At 34.3% G+C, this 17,246-nt stretch overlaps 1 protein-coding gene across 3 annotated transcripts in view; it reads right to left on the bottom strand.

Moving 5' to 3' along the window:
* CDK14 (cyclin dependent kinase 14) overlaps positions 1-17,246 on the bottom strand; it is a 263,591-nt gene that overhangs the window by 99,568 nt on the left and 146,777 nt on the right. For all 3 annotated transcript variants that reach the window (XR_014176838.1, XM_081971698.1, XM_081971699.1), the window contains 2 exons: positions 17,066-17,186; positions 3,646-3,739 (listed from right to left, as the gene is read on the bottom strand). Coding sequence is in view for 2 of the 3 variants with exons in the window: in XM_081971698.1 (XP_081827824.1) it covers positions 3,646-3,739; positions 17,066-17,186 (215 nt within the window). In the remaining variant the exon portion in view is untranslated. The remainder of the gene's footprint in view (positions 1-3,645; positions 3,740-17,065; positions 17,187-17,246) is intronic.

Here is a 17,246-nt window from a genome sequence, read left to right as displayed (position 1 = left end):
CTCTCAGACTAAAGAAAGCCAGAAATAAGAAATAATTTAATGGGCGTCTAGTTAGATTCAAATTTAAAACAGAGTGCTAGTTACCAGAATTCTATTTTGAAAAAAGAACAGAAGAATAGAATTCAGAGGTGCTATTCTGTTGGTTCGCCCTGGTTCAGGCAAACCAGTAGCGGCAGTGACAGGAGGCTCCGCCCAGACATCATCAGAGACGCTCTGCGCATGTTCCAAACCGGTAGCAAAGATAAGGGGAAACCATTACTGATCTTATTGCTCCTTGGCAATGATCTCCAGGGCTCATTTTTTCCAAATGAAGACCTCACCAGAGAGAGTAAGTTTCCTAGAAATCAGCCTCCAAAATCATCTACCCAACACCAGTTTGTGAGAGTTGGCTGATAAGTCATCAATTAGGAGGCAGGACTAGCAGTTTTTTTGCAGTGGGGAAAAACTATTTCTTTTTTCAAACTACTTCTTTTTTCGAATAATAATTTATGCCTTCTCTATCTTAAGCATCTTTTTTATTGTTTACCTTTATTGATGCAAAAGATTCTTTCTTTACACTGTTCTATTCATTCTTTGAAGAGCTGTTTCATTTTAGAAAAATCATAAATGCTCATTGATGATGATGAGGAACACCAACAATGAGATAAAATAAGAAAGCTTTGAATAACTTTATTTTTATAATCTGTCTGTGAATAACATACAAATTAAAAATTTTAAAGCACAATTTTCCCTATTTCTATGAATCTTCCATGTTTATTTGATAATAGGATCTATAACTTATAACTCTGAGGTGCTTGTTGTGAGAAAGTAGAAGCTTCCAATCTTAACTGAACTTGACTGATTAAAATATTTCAGACTTGTAGGTCTGCCACCTAAAGGATTTGGTCTTTGGCCACAAGAGGGAGTCAAAGAATATAAAAGTGTGGGAAAGCTAGGTTTGATTAAATAAACTAGGTGAATATCAAATTACAAAGGAGGAAGCCAACTCAGCTGGATGTCATGAGAAGCATTTTAGAGAAATGTTCAAACAAAATAATTGAAGCGATGGGAATAAAGCAATGAAACCATGTAAAGAAACTTCTCAAATCACTGGGGATGTTTCACAAGCAATTGACAAAACTGACTTTTTGAAATACACAACATAATAATAATAATAATAATAATAATAATAATAATAATAATAATAATAATAATAATAATAATAATAATAATAATAATAATAATAATAATAATAATAAACAACTTTAATTTATAAACCACACCCTTTCCTAAACAGGACTCGGGGCGGTGTACAGTCATATTAAAACAGTATAAATACAAAATATAGAAATACTTAAATATACAAATAGGTAAACAGAGGAGGTAGGATATGTACTGTACAATATTTAAATTAAAATACAAATAAACATTAAAATTACCCTTAAAAACTACCCAATAAGATGTTTGCCAGGAGGTTAAAATGGGACTATAAATCAGTTAAGCCAGCTAATTGGAACAGGTGGGTCTTAAGCTTCTGTCGGAAGGAGCGGAGGTCGGTAGTAGTTCTAATATCGGGGGGGAGGTCATTCCAGAGGGTTGGGCCCATCACAGAGAAGGCTCTACTTCTGGGCGCCGCCCGTTGACACTGCTTAGTGGACGGCACCCGGAGGAGTCCCTCCCTGTGAGAGCGGATTGGTCGCAGGGATGTATGAGGTGAGATGCGATCCCGCAGGTAACTAGGTCCCGTGCCATGGAGCGCTTTGAAGATAGTAACCAACACCTTGAAACGCACCCGAAAAACCACAGGCAGCCAGTGCAGCTCGCGCAGGAGTGGTGTTATATGGGAGTATCTTGTCCTCCCCATGATGGCCCGCGCGGCCGCATTCTGAACTAGCTGTAGTCTTCGGGTGCATCTCAAGGGGAGCCCCATGTAGAGAGTGTTGCAGTAGTCCAGGCGAGACGTCACCAGCGCATGAGTGACTGTGCGTAAGGCGTCCCGGTCCAATAGGGGGCACAATTGGCGCACCAGGCGAACCTGGTGGAACGCCCCCCCTTGCCACGGCTGCCACATGGTCATCCATCGACAGCCGGGCATCAAGGAGGATGCCCAAATTGCGCGCCCGTTCCACGGGGGGCAGTTGTTCGCCCCCTATGGCCAGCGATGGAATCCACTGGTTGAACCGGGGCGCCGGTAGCCACAGCCACTCAGTCTTGGAGAGGTTGAGTTTGAGTCTGTTGTCCCACATCCAGACCCGAACGGCTTCCAAGCACCGGGACATCATTTCGAAATGTGTATTTTTGAAATGAGTGTTTTTATGATGTCAATTAAAATAAAATTGTTTTAATGGAACTAAAAGTAGATTTGCAGGTGCGGCTTTAAACCATAAGAGAACAAGTTCAGTATCTCAATTCCATATTTGGATTAAATATTTACACCATAAATACAATTTGTCTTGAACCTATAGGTTTGAAATAGGTTTTAAAATGTGATGAATTTGTTTTTAGAAATTTTGGAACAGATTGTTGAAATTGAATTTAGAAATTGAATATGATCAATTCAATATGATTTTAATCTAAAATATTTTCTTTACGTAATCATATATTGAGTATTTGTTCGCATTGCAATTGTAGGGTGTAATAAATGTAGGATTGTAGTTATTGTAATTGTAAGGGTATTAATTTTTAAGAAATGTTTTGATTTTTAGAATGGATATAAAACTGATATTAGTAGCTTTTTATCTAGATTGTTGGCCAAATAGTGGAAAAGGAAGCATGGCTGTGAGTGTTTGTGTTGTGATGTGTTGTGTGTGTGTGTGTGTCCCTTCCTCTCTCTTGTGTCTCTCTCTTTCCTTCTTTCCCTCTTTCAGAGAAAGAGACATGCTGACAGCATTATATATGAAAATTCAGTTAGGATAGATGGAAAGATATCTTATATCTCACAATGGAAGGATAGGGTGGAAAAAACAGCAAACCTTGTGGAAATGTAAAGCCAACTGTTGTAAAAAAGAACAAAAACCAAAAGAATCCCTTTAGTTTTGTTCCCATTTGGACATTATACTCCATGTAGAAGAGAAAAAAATGTAATTTTAGGTTAAGGATTAGTTTAATTTTGCAACTATATTAATGTCTTGTTATTCAAAATGCAAAAAAGAAGCTGAGGCTGTATTTGTATTCTACTGGAAAGAATAGGAAATCCCTGCTTTTTTCTTCTTTTTCTCCTGTTCCCTTTGCCCCTTTTTCTGATTTTTATTTTCATTTGTATTTTTTGTTACCAAAATATTAATGGAAATTCTTGAAAAAAAATCATTGAATATACAAAACAACATTTATATTCCACATGGACAATGCAAAAAGAAAATGATACAGGCATGAACCAACAATCCCAAAACATTCAAAATAAGAATATCTTTTTTGAATATAAGGAAACTTCTGCAAAATCACAGTCTACAAATGATAAGTTCTTCATTAGGAAAGGGGAAAAAATCTCCTTAGTAATTAATGATTTTATAATTGAAGAAGATTGTTTTAGTTATTATATTATAATGTGCTTTACAAATATATATCTTGCACTGTTTTGTTCTAAAACCATTCCCAGTTTTCAATTTTTTATGTAAGAACAGGGAGGTAACAAAATTAAAAGTCACTAAAAAGATTAGATGAACTTACCAGAAAAATTCTTTCAAGCTGATCTTGAATATCTTTCATTCCTGGAAAAGCAGCAACTCCTTGAATCATTTCCACAAAAATGCAACCAACTCCCCTAAAAAACAAGAAGTATAAAATAAATTACAGGGCAAAAAAATCTGCATGAACCCTAGTACACACCCTGCAGATAGTTTTATTGGATTCTTGACTATGAGTAAGTATGAGAAAAATGATGGTTATTGCCTATGAAAAACTCAAACATGCATTTTTACAAAACAGCTTCAAATATAGAATTGAAAACTATGTCTGTTTACAAAATTATATTTGCTAAAAAAAATAAGAAACTCCCTCTGCATGTTTTCATAAGAATTATTGAAAAAATATTTGGGGTACATGTGAGACTGAGTACACTAGTATCAGAAGAGATAAAGAAAAATTATATAACCATTGTATTTTATTGATACTAGATGTGTCTCACATTTTATGTATTTATTTGTATATGTATATAGAAACTCAATTGAACTTTGTGGAAGACCCTCACTGAAGACAAACTCTTGTTCAAATAGGATGAGCTATTGGCTAAGAAAACCATATATGAACCAAGATAAAACTATATGAACAGATATTTTTCTAAATCATGGAAGCAAAATGATTGTTTAATTTTGATTGCAGACTGTTACTTTTTTTTCTAAAAGAGTATAGCATTTCATGGCATAGACATTGATGATCTTGTACCGAAACCTAGTATTGGAATAAAAAACATGAGGGCAATCTGGATGAGACATCTGTCATTCCATTGATCGCCAGGATTTGATTAGGCTGATCTGGCTGGCTAGGTAGATGTCCACTTCCTCCTTCATCACTCCATGTCCGTCCGTCCTGAAGCTGCATGCTCGGTGGAAAAGGACGACCATCCCAGATAGAAGAAGTGTACCAATCTTCAGTCAAGGACATAGGAATAAAAAAGTAACTTTAACCAAATATTTGCATGCAGTTTCATGGAAGTTATATATACACGTACAGTCATGAAAAAAAAACATGGTTGCTAGCATATAAATATTTTTTTAAAAAAATCTTAGATTGCAACTACAAATTTAAGAGGCAAATTTGTGTGCCATTCTCTTTTTTAAGATGGCAGCACAAAATCTTTACAAACTGCTATTAGAAATCATCATGAAATGAAGTGATTGGGTGCTTAAAGAACAAAGAAGACAATATATGTATACCATCTTGAATGTATACATACTGAATGCTTTCCATACCATACTGAGGCTTCTTTGAGTTTCTTATTACTATTTATGTAGAATATTTAATTCGCTTATGGAAAGTGAAAGTGCTTCCAGCTGGTGAGGAATCTTCATTGTTTTAAAAGAGAGACTGCCTATAAAAACTTAAAAATTGATTTAAATTGAAGAATAGAAGAATCAAGCGATGAAATTAAAATTGCAACGGTTCTGGACAGTGGCCATCCCATTTTTTAACATTTTCATGGATGGAATCTTTACAAGCTTTTTAAAATGGACAGGTTAAGTCTTCTTTTTCTAACTTTCTTTTTCTGTAACTCTCGGTGATTCATAGATCAAAGCTTTCCTCTTTCATCACTGTGAGTATTATTATTTTTTAATTCATTTAAAACTGGACCTCTTTTTCTAATTTGAAATATAAAACATATATAAAAAAAGAAATATTTTAAAAGTGCTACGTGCCGGGAGGTTTTGTTGGTTGGAGCTTTGTGTATTTAAGCGGAACTTTTCCCTTTCTTCACAGTTTGTTTTGACAGCTCGTTGCAGAGCGATAGGGGTAAGCCAAATGTCCCTTTGAAACGTGTTTTCAACCAGAGAAGAGGGGAAAAACCGGCTTTTGTGAATCCATGTTTTAACTTTAAAAAATCTTCCAAGTGAGAGCACTTTGTTTAAGATGGCAAAATGTCAAGAAAATAGAGAGATTGTAAGCTTGCAGACAATATTTTCAGAATTACTAAAATTAACAAATACATATGAGAGAATTGAACAAAAATTGGAATTTTTGGAACAGCTAACAGAAAAACGTGATCGAAAATTTGATGATGTTCACCAAATGCAAAATGAGGGGATTAAAATCCAAAGAATTGAAGTGGAAAATGAATATAAAATTATTAAACTTTCTGACATTTATGGTAATTGGTTTATTTTTGAAAATGCAAAGAATGGAATATTGAAAGAGGAAATAAATGGAGAGGAAACCTATTTCAAAGGGCAAGATATAGAAGAAGAAGAAAAAAGTAAAGAATTTATGGACTATGAAACGTTATTAACGAAAATATGGATAACACTGCTGACAACTAAAGACAAGTGGAATAAAGAAGCAGAAAGAGGGCATCAGGATTATATGAGAGATTTTACAAGCAAGGAGTTGCTAGGACTAGTCCATACAAAGCTGATTAAGAAGAAGCTTAGAAGATTGATACCACAATTGGCAGAGGACATAAGATTGTTTTGTTATTGGAAAGATACAAGTTGATAGATGGAAGAGTATAATTTAAAACTACTAGCTAAACATAGTGAAATTTAGTGATAATAGGTAAAGTTAAATTAAAAATTGATAATGATAATACTGTATACAATGTGTAGTGTTATGATAAGCAATAATTGGATATGAATATTGAATGATACCCGAGATTATATATAAAGGTCAATAATAATAACAATAAAAAAGAGAACTAAATTAGACACAGTTAAGTTTAGATTATTAGGGGGAAAATGTTGTGATATAGAATATAGCCAAAAATAATATATATATATATATATATATATATATATATATATATATATATATATATATATATATATATGTGTGTGTGTGTGTGTGTGTGTGTGTGTGTGTGTGTGTGTGTGTGTGTGTGTGTGTGTGTGTGTGTGTGTGTGTGTGTAATATAAGGAAATTGGATGTAAATTGTAAACAGCGATTTGGAAAGGAGGATTAGAAAACTTTGTTATTAAATATTATGGATGTTTAGCTAGAATAGGATATAAGGATTTAATGTTAATGGAGGATTTTATAAATAAGTAAATGAAATGCCAGTATGTGGTTATGTATTAAATTTTGCTATATTTTATGATGAAGGACGTTTAAACAATTATAGTCAAATAAAAATGGAGGTATGATGATAGTAATATGTATAAACATTTGAGTTAAGATACTAGTTAATATGAATTATACTTGATGACCGTAGAAGAGATGCACAAAAACCGTTTGTAACCAATTGATACACTTTCTACAGGATGTAAAGAAGGAGGATTTTTATCCTCCTTCTTTAAGAAGGATAAAAGGAGGATTTTTAAATTAAAAATAAATTAAAAAGTTTTTGGCAAAAAAAATGAAAGGAATGAAACAAAAATCTAAAGTAGGAGGGATACATCAGTGAGATTTAAAGTGGCCTATATGAAAGATATGTCAAGAACCAAATGGGATCATTGCTTTTGCTTAGATAGCAGAGGACTGTAAAAAAGAAGAAACCAAATTCCCAGACCTCTGACAGCTTCTAGTTTTATATTCTTCTTTGCTTTGTGAAATAAAAAGGGAAAAGCAACAATGAAATCCTAATCATCCCATGTTGCTTAATTTAGGGTCTTTCTCCTCTTTCACGTAACCACAGCACAAAAACTAGGAAAGATAAAATAAATAGAAATAGAAAAAAATTATATTTAAGCTTCAGGATTATTTTGTCAACCATACATGGATTTATACTTGTAATCATATTAAATAAGGATTCTAACCACCCTAAAGGAAAAAAGCACTAAAATAATAAACTGGAGCAGATTTCTAACATATTAGAAATCACTTAGTTACATGGTGAGACTAGTATACTATAATATATTCCACTATGATTCCCACTGCTTGTTTTTACTATTACTAATGCCATGGATAGCTTCATTAATATTCTTAAATAGCTAGTGGCTATTTACACAGAAAGCTGGAGAATATTAATACTGAATATGAATCATTAGCTTTTGGTTACTTTCCAATGCCATACAGTGACAAATGGAGTGTATAAATAGCTTACAGCCACTGCCACCTGCTTCCCACCATTGTCCTGTGGTTAGATTTGTATTTCTTTGCCTTTTAAAAAAAATCTTAACAACTATAGCAACCACAAACTGTAATTTCCAGATGAAGGTTTTACGACTGACAAATTATGAAAATTAAGAGATAAGTTGCATAGGTATATAGATGTGCAAATAATATCCATGAATATACTTTATTATATATTCTATTATATATTATAGGATATATTATTATATATTATATTATATACTTTATTATAATATGCTCTATTAAATTCTCAATTTATATTTCCACACAAATCATGTTGTTATACATTACACACTCTTCCTCTATTACAGAGGAATCAAAAATAAATGTAATGTACAAGTAACTACAATTACAAATATTATTTTCTTCAGTATTAATTTCTCAATACGATTACCCCTTTATTATGCTGTTACTGATGCTTATTCACCAGTATATAGGCTTTCTATTATAATTTAAAATGAATATAGATTTTTTATAGTATAAACAGATAAAGGTAATCTGAGAGAGATTGCATTGTTATCTATATAATACTAAAGTTATTGTATCTTTTGTAACCTCCAACCGGGTGAAACAATGGATCATAGTTTTGAAACAAGATACCTCAAATGGGCTAAAGACCAGAATGCTAGGTCCTAATATTTCTATGGGAATGAAATTTGTGAAAGTTGTGGCCACTTTAGCACCACTATACTGCCACAATCAAATTATTTCCTGAGAGTTTCCCATAAAATCAATAGGAAAACCAGCAGGAAGAATAAACTCAACTGTGATTAGTGATGTTCCATACCAGCTTCAAACAAATACAGGGAGCTGATAGGGAGCATAGGCAATGGGGAAGCCAGCAGGATTGGTCACTAGATCTTATGCTCCAGACACTCAATCAAAATCCCCTGAACCTGAACTAAGGGTGAATTCCCATGCAACCTCCCTAACCCAACACTTACACACTTCTTGCACACTTCTTCCCAACACATGCCCTCCTTGACCCACACACATTCTGAGCTTCTTCTTCAACTTTTGGTACTTCTTCTACACCCTTCCCAACCAATGCTCCAATGTCATATGCACTCATTAGGGAAGATATGAGTAGAGCACAAAAGGCACCATGTAGTTCAGGAGAGTGCATGAAGATGCAAGGAGATGCACAAGAGGTACTACATAGATCAAGAATATAGCAGAATGCAAAGGGTGCAGATTGAGGATGGTACATGAGTAGTACATGACAGATGTTGTGTATTTATATGGAGGAGTGCATATGTTGGGAATGGCTGAACGTTAGGTGAGAAAATACTTCTGAACAATAAGCATGGATTACCTAGTTTAAATAAATATGTTTTGATAACTTGCAATAAAATAAAAAATTAAGGAAACGATCCAAAGAAAAAGTTAATTTTAAGGAGAAACCTAAATTGAATTAAGTAATTTCAGGAAAATGCCAAATAAGTTTGGATAGTTGAAGCAGTGATGCTTCTTAAATAAATGTTTTAATACAGAATGCATCTATAACCACTATAACAGTGGTTATAAAGCAGTATTTGAAGACAAACTCTGCCCACAGCCCAGAGTTTGATTCTGATTCAGCCTCACATCCTTCCAAGGTCATTAAAATGGGGAACCAGATTGTTGGGGGCAATATGCTGACATTGTCAACTGCACAGAAAGTGCTGTAAAGCACTATGGAATGCTATATGTCTAACTGATATTGCTATATGTCTAGAAATAAACAAGAAAAAAGGATGAGAAAAATAATAATCGATTCTAAGATGAAAGGAAAATTATTCTGTCAAAAGAGTCTTAACTGGTGGAAGGCTTTAAAATTGTTCTGAAAGGTCAGAAAGGTATTTTTGACAATATTCTGACAGAAAAAATAGAAAATTTAACTGGGAGCATTTTTGAGATAACTGCAGTAAAAAAAAGTACAATCTAAAACAGTACAATCTAAAACAGACCATCCATAACCAAAATCAACAGTTGAACAAAATAAAACAAAAAGGCAGCCCAATTCTACCACAAATCCTCCAAATAGTCTAAATAAATTTGTGTAATTGCTTTTTGAAAAATAACTATGGAGGCAAATTTCAAGTGAGGTTATATAACTCCATAATCTTGGAGCTATCTCTAAGATGGCAATAAAATAGCAGAATATAAATTTAATACATATATAAACTGGCCTTATAAATTTGACAGCCCATGTAATTACTGCAGCACCAGTGTTTTGGTGCTAAATCAAGTATTTCCATCCAGAAGTCAAGCAGCTGTCTTCTGAACCAAATGCAGGTTCAGGCAAACTTCAAAGGCAGCCCTTTGAAAAGTCTGCTATAGTGGTCTAATAGTATGGAAATGAATCACTGTCCTTAGGACTGTATTATATGGTATAATTCCCCCCCTCCCCCCAATTCAACCATACCTGATTATCGGAAATTGCCTGGACAAATCCCTGCTATTTTGCTATAGTATAATACAGAAAATAATGCTGTTTCTGCATGATACAGCATATAAGGTGGACAAAGTTTTACATATGCATAGAACTATGTTTTCCCAAAATTACCATTTTTTTGGAATAGATTCAGTTGAAATTCAATTGAAGATTGTGTGAAGCATTTAAATGCTGTTATTAGATGTACCCAACAATTACATACATCTACTGTAACTGCTTGATTTGTTTTCTTCAGACTACAGCTTGAAATTGTTCAGTATTTTTCAGAAAATGAATTATAATTTTGGTGGATTCATATATTTGATAGATGTAATCAGTAATGGCTCATTTTTCACCTGGAACAAAAGCATTTTTTCTGAAAGGTCCTCTATATCTTTTTGACTTTTGAATTAGAAGACCTACATCATGAGACTTCAATATTTCATGATTATTAGTAAAGATATTATTTTTGTGTGCTTCACCTATGATTAATTTCACCTTGGAAATAGTCATATGTATTACCAAGAAAATATGTCCTTGATTGTGTTGATAATCTCCTCTAGAATGAATTTCATTTTAGAAATCTCATAACATTAAAATACCCCTATAAATGTTTCAAATCTGAGAGTATATTTCTGTCAAAATTATCTTTGAATTTATCTGATCAAAAACTGGCAGTCATGAAAGGAGGAGCCAATGATGTGATGATACGGACGTGCGGTCTCAATGCTCCGAGAGCACTGCCGATACTTTTGCCGCTGAGTGGTCTAATCGGACCTAAACCGTCCCGTAGAGACGGTGAACAGGAAGAATATGTCTTGCTGATCTCAGGGACACCACAAAGTCCCTGATCAAGCCAAGATAAGTTCTTCAAGCCAGTGACAAAAAGTCCAGCCCCAGGCTGATGAAGTTGGGACGGCTCCAGAACGGAAGGGAAGCAGAAAGAGAAAGTGTGTCCATCTGGTGAGAAAGCTTTACTGTTTTGGAAAAGACTGCACCCCCAAAAAAATTTTTTAAGTTAAATTAAATCCGAAAGCAGAAGAAAATAAGCAGCGAAATCAACCTATATTGGATTGCTTTGGATAGTGTGTTTCTTTTTCTTTGTAATTTTTCTTTGTGGATTGAAGTGCTCGCAACTTTTTTTTTAAAGAGAACGGATCAGTTTTTCTTCTATTTTTTTATTTTTATTTTTTAACCTATGGATTAAAGTCTTCTTTATTTCAACAAGGACTTTTATTACTTGCTATTAATTCCATTTAAGAACTTGTCTCTTCTAAGTTTGAAATAACATTAGAGAGTGGGAAGCAATACTGCCACTTGGAGGCTGGAGGCTTCAGTTTTTGAAACAATGCACTTTCCCTTTTCCTTTTGATCTCACTGACTTTGTATATCGAGACTTGGCAACTTGTTTATAGAAAATAATAAGAAGCAAGGGCACAAATTGTTTTTATGGGTGCATTCTGAGAGCAGTGGAAGAGAAAAAGAAACAGAACCTTATTTTTTGAAGATCATAAATGAACTTGTGTTTAAGCTAATTTAATATAAGAAGCCTTGAAAGCCAGAGTGGCAGTATCTACCAGCTTGCCAAAATGACACAATATTCAAAAGAAACAATAACTTTGCAAAACATATTAGCTGGAATTTAAAATGTATTAGAAATAACAGAGATAATTGAGAAGAAGATGGAAAAAAATAGAGTTTATAACAGCAAAAAATGATGGGTCAGAGTCCCATAAATTGATTATAAAGACAAGACAACTGATTACTTTACTGGAGTGAAAGTGGTGGAAAGTTGGAAAAGAGGAGTATGGAAAAGGGAATTAGATCGACAGGAACTATACCCCGGATTTCAAGGCATGGAAGAAGAAAAAAGAGAAAAAACGATGGATTTAAGGAGAGAGAACTTCTCAGAAGCAAGATTGACAACCAAAAATAAGATGATTAAAATAGCAGATGGAGGGCATAGAGATTACTTAAATGAAGCTACAAACAACAAGCTTCAGAAAGAAGTCCACAAAAATTTTATTAAGAAATAAATAGAAGATCAATTCTACAAATGACAAAAGAAATAAGACTGTATTATTACTGGAAGGATATAGGCTGATATATGAAAGTTGATAATAAAAAAATAGTTAATTTTAGTGATTAGTAATTTAGTAATTTCTAGAGTGCTATATTAAATAAATAATTGATAAGGATAATAAGGTACATACATGCGTTGGTTTGATGAGAGGAAATTTGATATAATTAGCGAATGAATTTTTGTTAATAAATAATATCTATAACAATAATGGAATGACAAGGGATATAGTGAACAATATGTATGTATGTATGTATGTATGTATGTATGTATGTATGTATGTATTGGTTTAATAAAAGGAATTGGGATATGAATTGTAAACAGCTATTTGGAAAGGAGGATTAGAAACCTTGTTATCAAACATAATTAATTTTTACTTAGAACATGCTATAATGGTGTAATGGTATTGGATGATATTAGAAATAATTAATGAAATGCTACGATGTGCTTGTGTTTTTTTAAATTTTGGATTATTTCATGCAATAGAATGTTAAAACAACCACAGTCAAATGAGAAGCGTGGTATGTTGATAGTAAGATATATAAAGATTTTTGATTTAAAATACATAATGTGATTTGAATTATAAGCAATGACTGTGGAAGAGATGCATGAAAGTTATTTGTAACCAATTGACACACTTCTACAATATGATTAGTGATTAGTAATTTAATAATCTTTAGAGTGATATGTTAAATAAATAATTGATAATGATAACAAGGTACACACATGTGTTGGTTTCTATTAATAAATAACAATTATAATAATAACAATGAAATGACAAGGGATATACTTAACAATATATATATGTACTGGCTCAATAAAAGATATTGGGATACAAATAGTAAACAGCAACTTGGAAAATAGGATTAGAAATTTTGTTATCAATTAAAATTAATTCTTATTTAGAACATGTTATAAAGGTGTAATGTTATTGGATGATATTAGAAATAATTAATGAAATGTCATTATGTGGTTGTGTTTTTCAATTTTGGATTATTTTATGCAAAAGGACGTTAAAACAATTATAGTCAAATGAGAATTGTGGGATGTTGATAGCAAGATATATAAAGATTTTTGATTTAAAATATACAATATGACATGAATTATAAGTAATGACTGTGGAAGAGATGCACGAAAGTTATATGTAACCAATCGACACACTTGTACAATATGTAACGAAAGATGATTTTATTTTATTTTTTTGTGTTGTGTTTGTCTGTCTAACCAAAAATAAAAAAAATCTTAAAAAAAAACTGGTAGTCATTTTTAGTCAGAATGAATGACAACATTCAATTAATATGTACATACCATTTTCACTATCCTAAAAGAAAATCAATGATATGAAATTACATTTTCATGACCACAAAAACAGAACAAGCACACATTCCCGGAACAATAAATCTTTTTCGTAATAAAATTTTTTATTGGTTTTTCAAAATTTATAGGGAAAAGGGTAAATGGACAGGTATACAAATTTTGGCAGTTGCAAAGTGTGTGAGGCCCCCCTCCCTCCATACCCATAGCGTACATTTATATATAATGCATTAGTATATAATTGATTATAATCAGCATATTAGTTCTATTATTAAATTCAATCAAATTAAACATTACAATATAAAATCCAAATATAATTCCATTTTCACTTTCGGTCAATTTATAATAATATGATTTTCATATTTATTTCTGTGATCTGAGTCTTCTTGCTATTGCCCCATCTCCCTCCACTGGCAGAGCTCTGGCCCCTCCCGTGTCCTGCGTGTCCGTTGTAGTGTCTGGTGGTTTCTCTAGGAGTGTTTTATTTTTTTCCATAAAGGCCTGCGCCTCTATGGGTGAATTAATTCTGATTCTTGTCTCCTCCCAGAATATCAGCATACCTTCAGGCATCAACCATCTAAACCACACCCCTTTCTGGTATAATTTATTCGCTAATTGCGAATAATTTTTTCTTTTTTCTCTAATCTTCTTAGGGATCTGCTTCAGAATGGTTATCTCCATATCATGATATGTCAATGCTTGCCCCCTTTGTACACCCAGAATTTCATCTCTTGTGGTTTTTCTAAGGAATTTAATGTGAACCTCCCTGGGTAAATTGTGTGTTCTAGCATAAGCTGAGTTCACTCTATAAACCAGATCTATATCCCACCCCATCTGTTGTTTTTCTTTGTGTGTATAGTCAGCCAGAATGTTTGTCATGATGTCCCTTATATTTTCCCCATCTTCTTCTATAACATTTTGAAATCTAAGATAATAGGACATTCTCTCAAATTCTAATTTCATCTGTTGGATGTCAAGATCTTTGTTCCCTTTCTGCACAGCTTCCACCACCCCCCTCACCTCCTCCACCCCCCCTTCCACAAGATTCAGTCTTTGTGAGTTCTTATATATTTGGGCTTGATTTTCTTTAATTTCATCTTTCATTTCCCTTAACTGTTTCTTGATTTCCTCCTGGCCCTGTAGAATTTGTTGAAGCATTTGTTGAAAGTCCATCTCTGTAGTCTTATGTTGCATCAGTTCTGTTATCTTTGACTGTGTGGCTGGACTGGATGTTGCGGATGTTGGAGCAGAAGTGGCAAAGCCAGGTTTTCCAGGAGGGGGTCTTTTAGATGCCATCCTTTATAACGTTAAAAGTTCAGTCCAAATATGAAGTAAGCAATTAGAAAAGAAGGGTAGCCAGGTGAATCCGGGAGCAGAATAACCAGGCAGAAGAGAATCTCTCCAATAAGTCTGGCAATAGATAGAAAATTTCCCCTAGAAGGTTAAAAAAATACCAATCCACAAGAGGTTCCTCTGGGAGACACGGAGACAAAGACCGGAAGCCTGAATTTTAAAGGTGGAGTCAGGTTTCAAAGTTCATAAAGACAACGGAAGTGTGCCATCTTGCCCTGCCAGTTTTGGGCACAGAGGCGTAACAAAGTTTTAAAAAGTTCCAAAAGTCCTCAAATCATTGTAATATGTAAAATTAAATTGAAAAGAAAATCATCTCAGCCTAAGTGAGGCTTCATTCGTTGGCTCTCCCCCCTCCTCCTTCCCCGGGGGCTGAGAGCAAAATTGTTTCTTGCCGCTTGTCCAAGGGGGGGGGGAAAAACCCCCCTCCCTCCAGCCGCACCTCCAAAATGCTCCGAAAGTTGTTTTAAAGTTTTAAAAGCTGAATCAAATCTTCATGCAAAGTAAGGGATGAAGAGAGAGGCAACCTCACCGCACCGCAGCTGCTTCCTTCAATTGTAGCATTCTCCAGTCGGCTTGTAGCGAGGCGCGAGGCGTGGAAACGCGATGCGCCCTCCGAGCTTGCTCCCCGGTGCCTTGGGCGCGCGAGAGAGCCCCCGCCGGCTGCCGCCGCTGCAGGAGACCTCCGCGATGCCGCCCCTCCGGCAGGACCCCTCTGCGGGGTGTCCTGTGCCCCCCAAGGAGTGGGGAAGCCCACCGGGGAGCCGGAGCGGGCAAAGAGCTGCCCGTCGCCGCCGCCGCCGGAACCGGAACTCACGGAACAATAAATCTTAAGAGAAATATTGCCTATTGATAGCAGAACCATATTTTTGGACATAACTTTAGCATAATTCAGGAAGTTCAGGAATCCAAACAAAAACAGAGAACAAATGAACATAGAATTTCTGCTCAAGTTAAGCTTATCACCCAAATTTTCTCTTCAGTTATGCTACAGTAACAGAAATATGTTTATCTACAAAGAAAATTGATAAACTTAGTCACATAGGCAATGTTGGATTCAAATCCCTTGCTTTTTGCTGTTGGACCCCAGAAACAAATCAAAATTTTTACAATTTGCTATAGAAGGCTGACTGCAATATCATGCATAGTAATTTTCAAGCACAGATGGTAAAGAAAAACGTGTTTCTTCTAATTAAACAACATGAAAATTGATTTCAGAAAATGAAAATGAAACAGTAACATTCTACTTCCATGCTGATTAGTGTAATTTACCCTCACCCTCTCCTCCTCCCTAGGCAACACAAAGAAAGTGAATATGGAAGCAGAATGCAGTCTTTTATTTCTGTTTGATAATAGACACAGTGAGAAAAGAAAAAAAATCCTTTCAAATCTAGCACTCTTGATTTCCTAAAATTTGGTTGGTGAAAAAATATACAACAACAGCTATTTTGTTCCACTGTACTTACTACCAGGAGCCTGGATGCTTGGAATTTAGCAGAAACGTTAACTGCCCAACTTCAAAACAATGCTTCTACATTTTAAAAGCTGAAGATAAAACCATCAGTAGTTATATAATTTCTCCCATGTACAGACTGAGTAGTTGTAAAAATTCTCCAAGGAAACCTAAATTTTAAAATTTGATAAACAAAAGCCTTCAAGACACTCTAAAGCAGTACAATGAAAGTGGTGAAGCTTTTTCTGTTAATAAGTGACACTGTTCTGGTCTCCTTCCATCTGATCTGGCAAATGAAGTTCAGCTCCCAAGGCTGATTGAGCCTTAATAGGTGCTGCTTAGAGAATGCCATTCCAGTGTCCTATTATTGTGATTGGTGATTATATATGATTCTTCCTTTACTTAAAGGAAGAAAAAAAATCCCCAAATGGAAAATCGCTTAAATGAAAACTGGGACTGTTTTATCAAATGCTTAGATGGCAGTAAATAAAATCCACAAAAAGCTTGATAGGTTTGAGAAATGGGCTAAAATAACTGAATGAAATTAAGCAGTCGGACAGTTTGTTCCCTTTCAATCTGCTTTCAGTAGAAATTGCAAAAGCATTACACAAATAAAGAGCATCATATTGATTACTGTTCACTGGATTCACTGTCCCATTGGGTATGCACAAACTACAATCATAACTTGTAAAATATAAAACTTGACTAAATAATATGTCCATGATATATGGTTTCTGTAAAAGTGCTGCATTCTTACCACATATCGAGGCAAGTGGAATATTCTGTTGAGCCTAAGAGAACATCTGGAGGTCGATACCAAAGGGTTACCACTTCATTAGAGTATGTGTGACTAGGGACAGATTTAGCTCTTGCAAGACCTGAAGAATAATGCAAATACAACAATAGAAAGATAAAAAATAACTGATGTGCCTTTAATA

The sequence above is a fragment of the Natrix helvetica genome, assembly GCF_964273705.1.
Source record: "Natrix helvetica genome assembly, chromosome: Z".
NCBI lineage: Eukaryota > Metazoa > Chordata > Lepidosauria > Squamata > Natricidae > Natrix > Natrix helvetica.
This window is presented reverse-complemented; position numbering and strand designations above follow the sequence as displayed.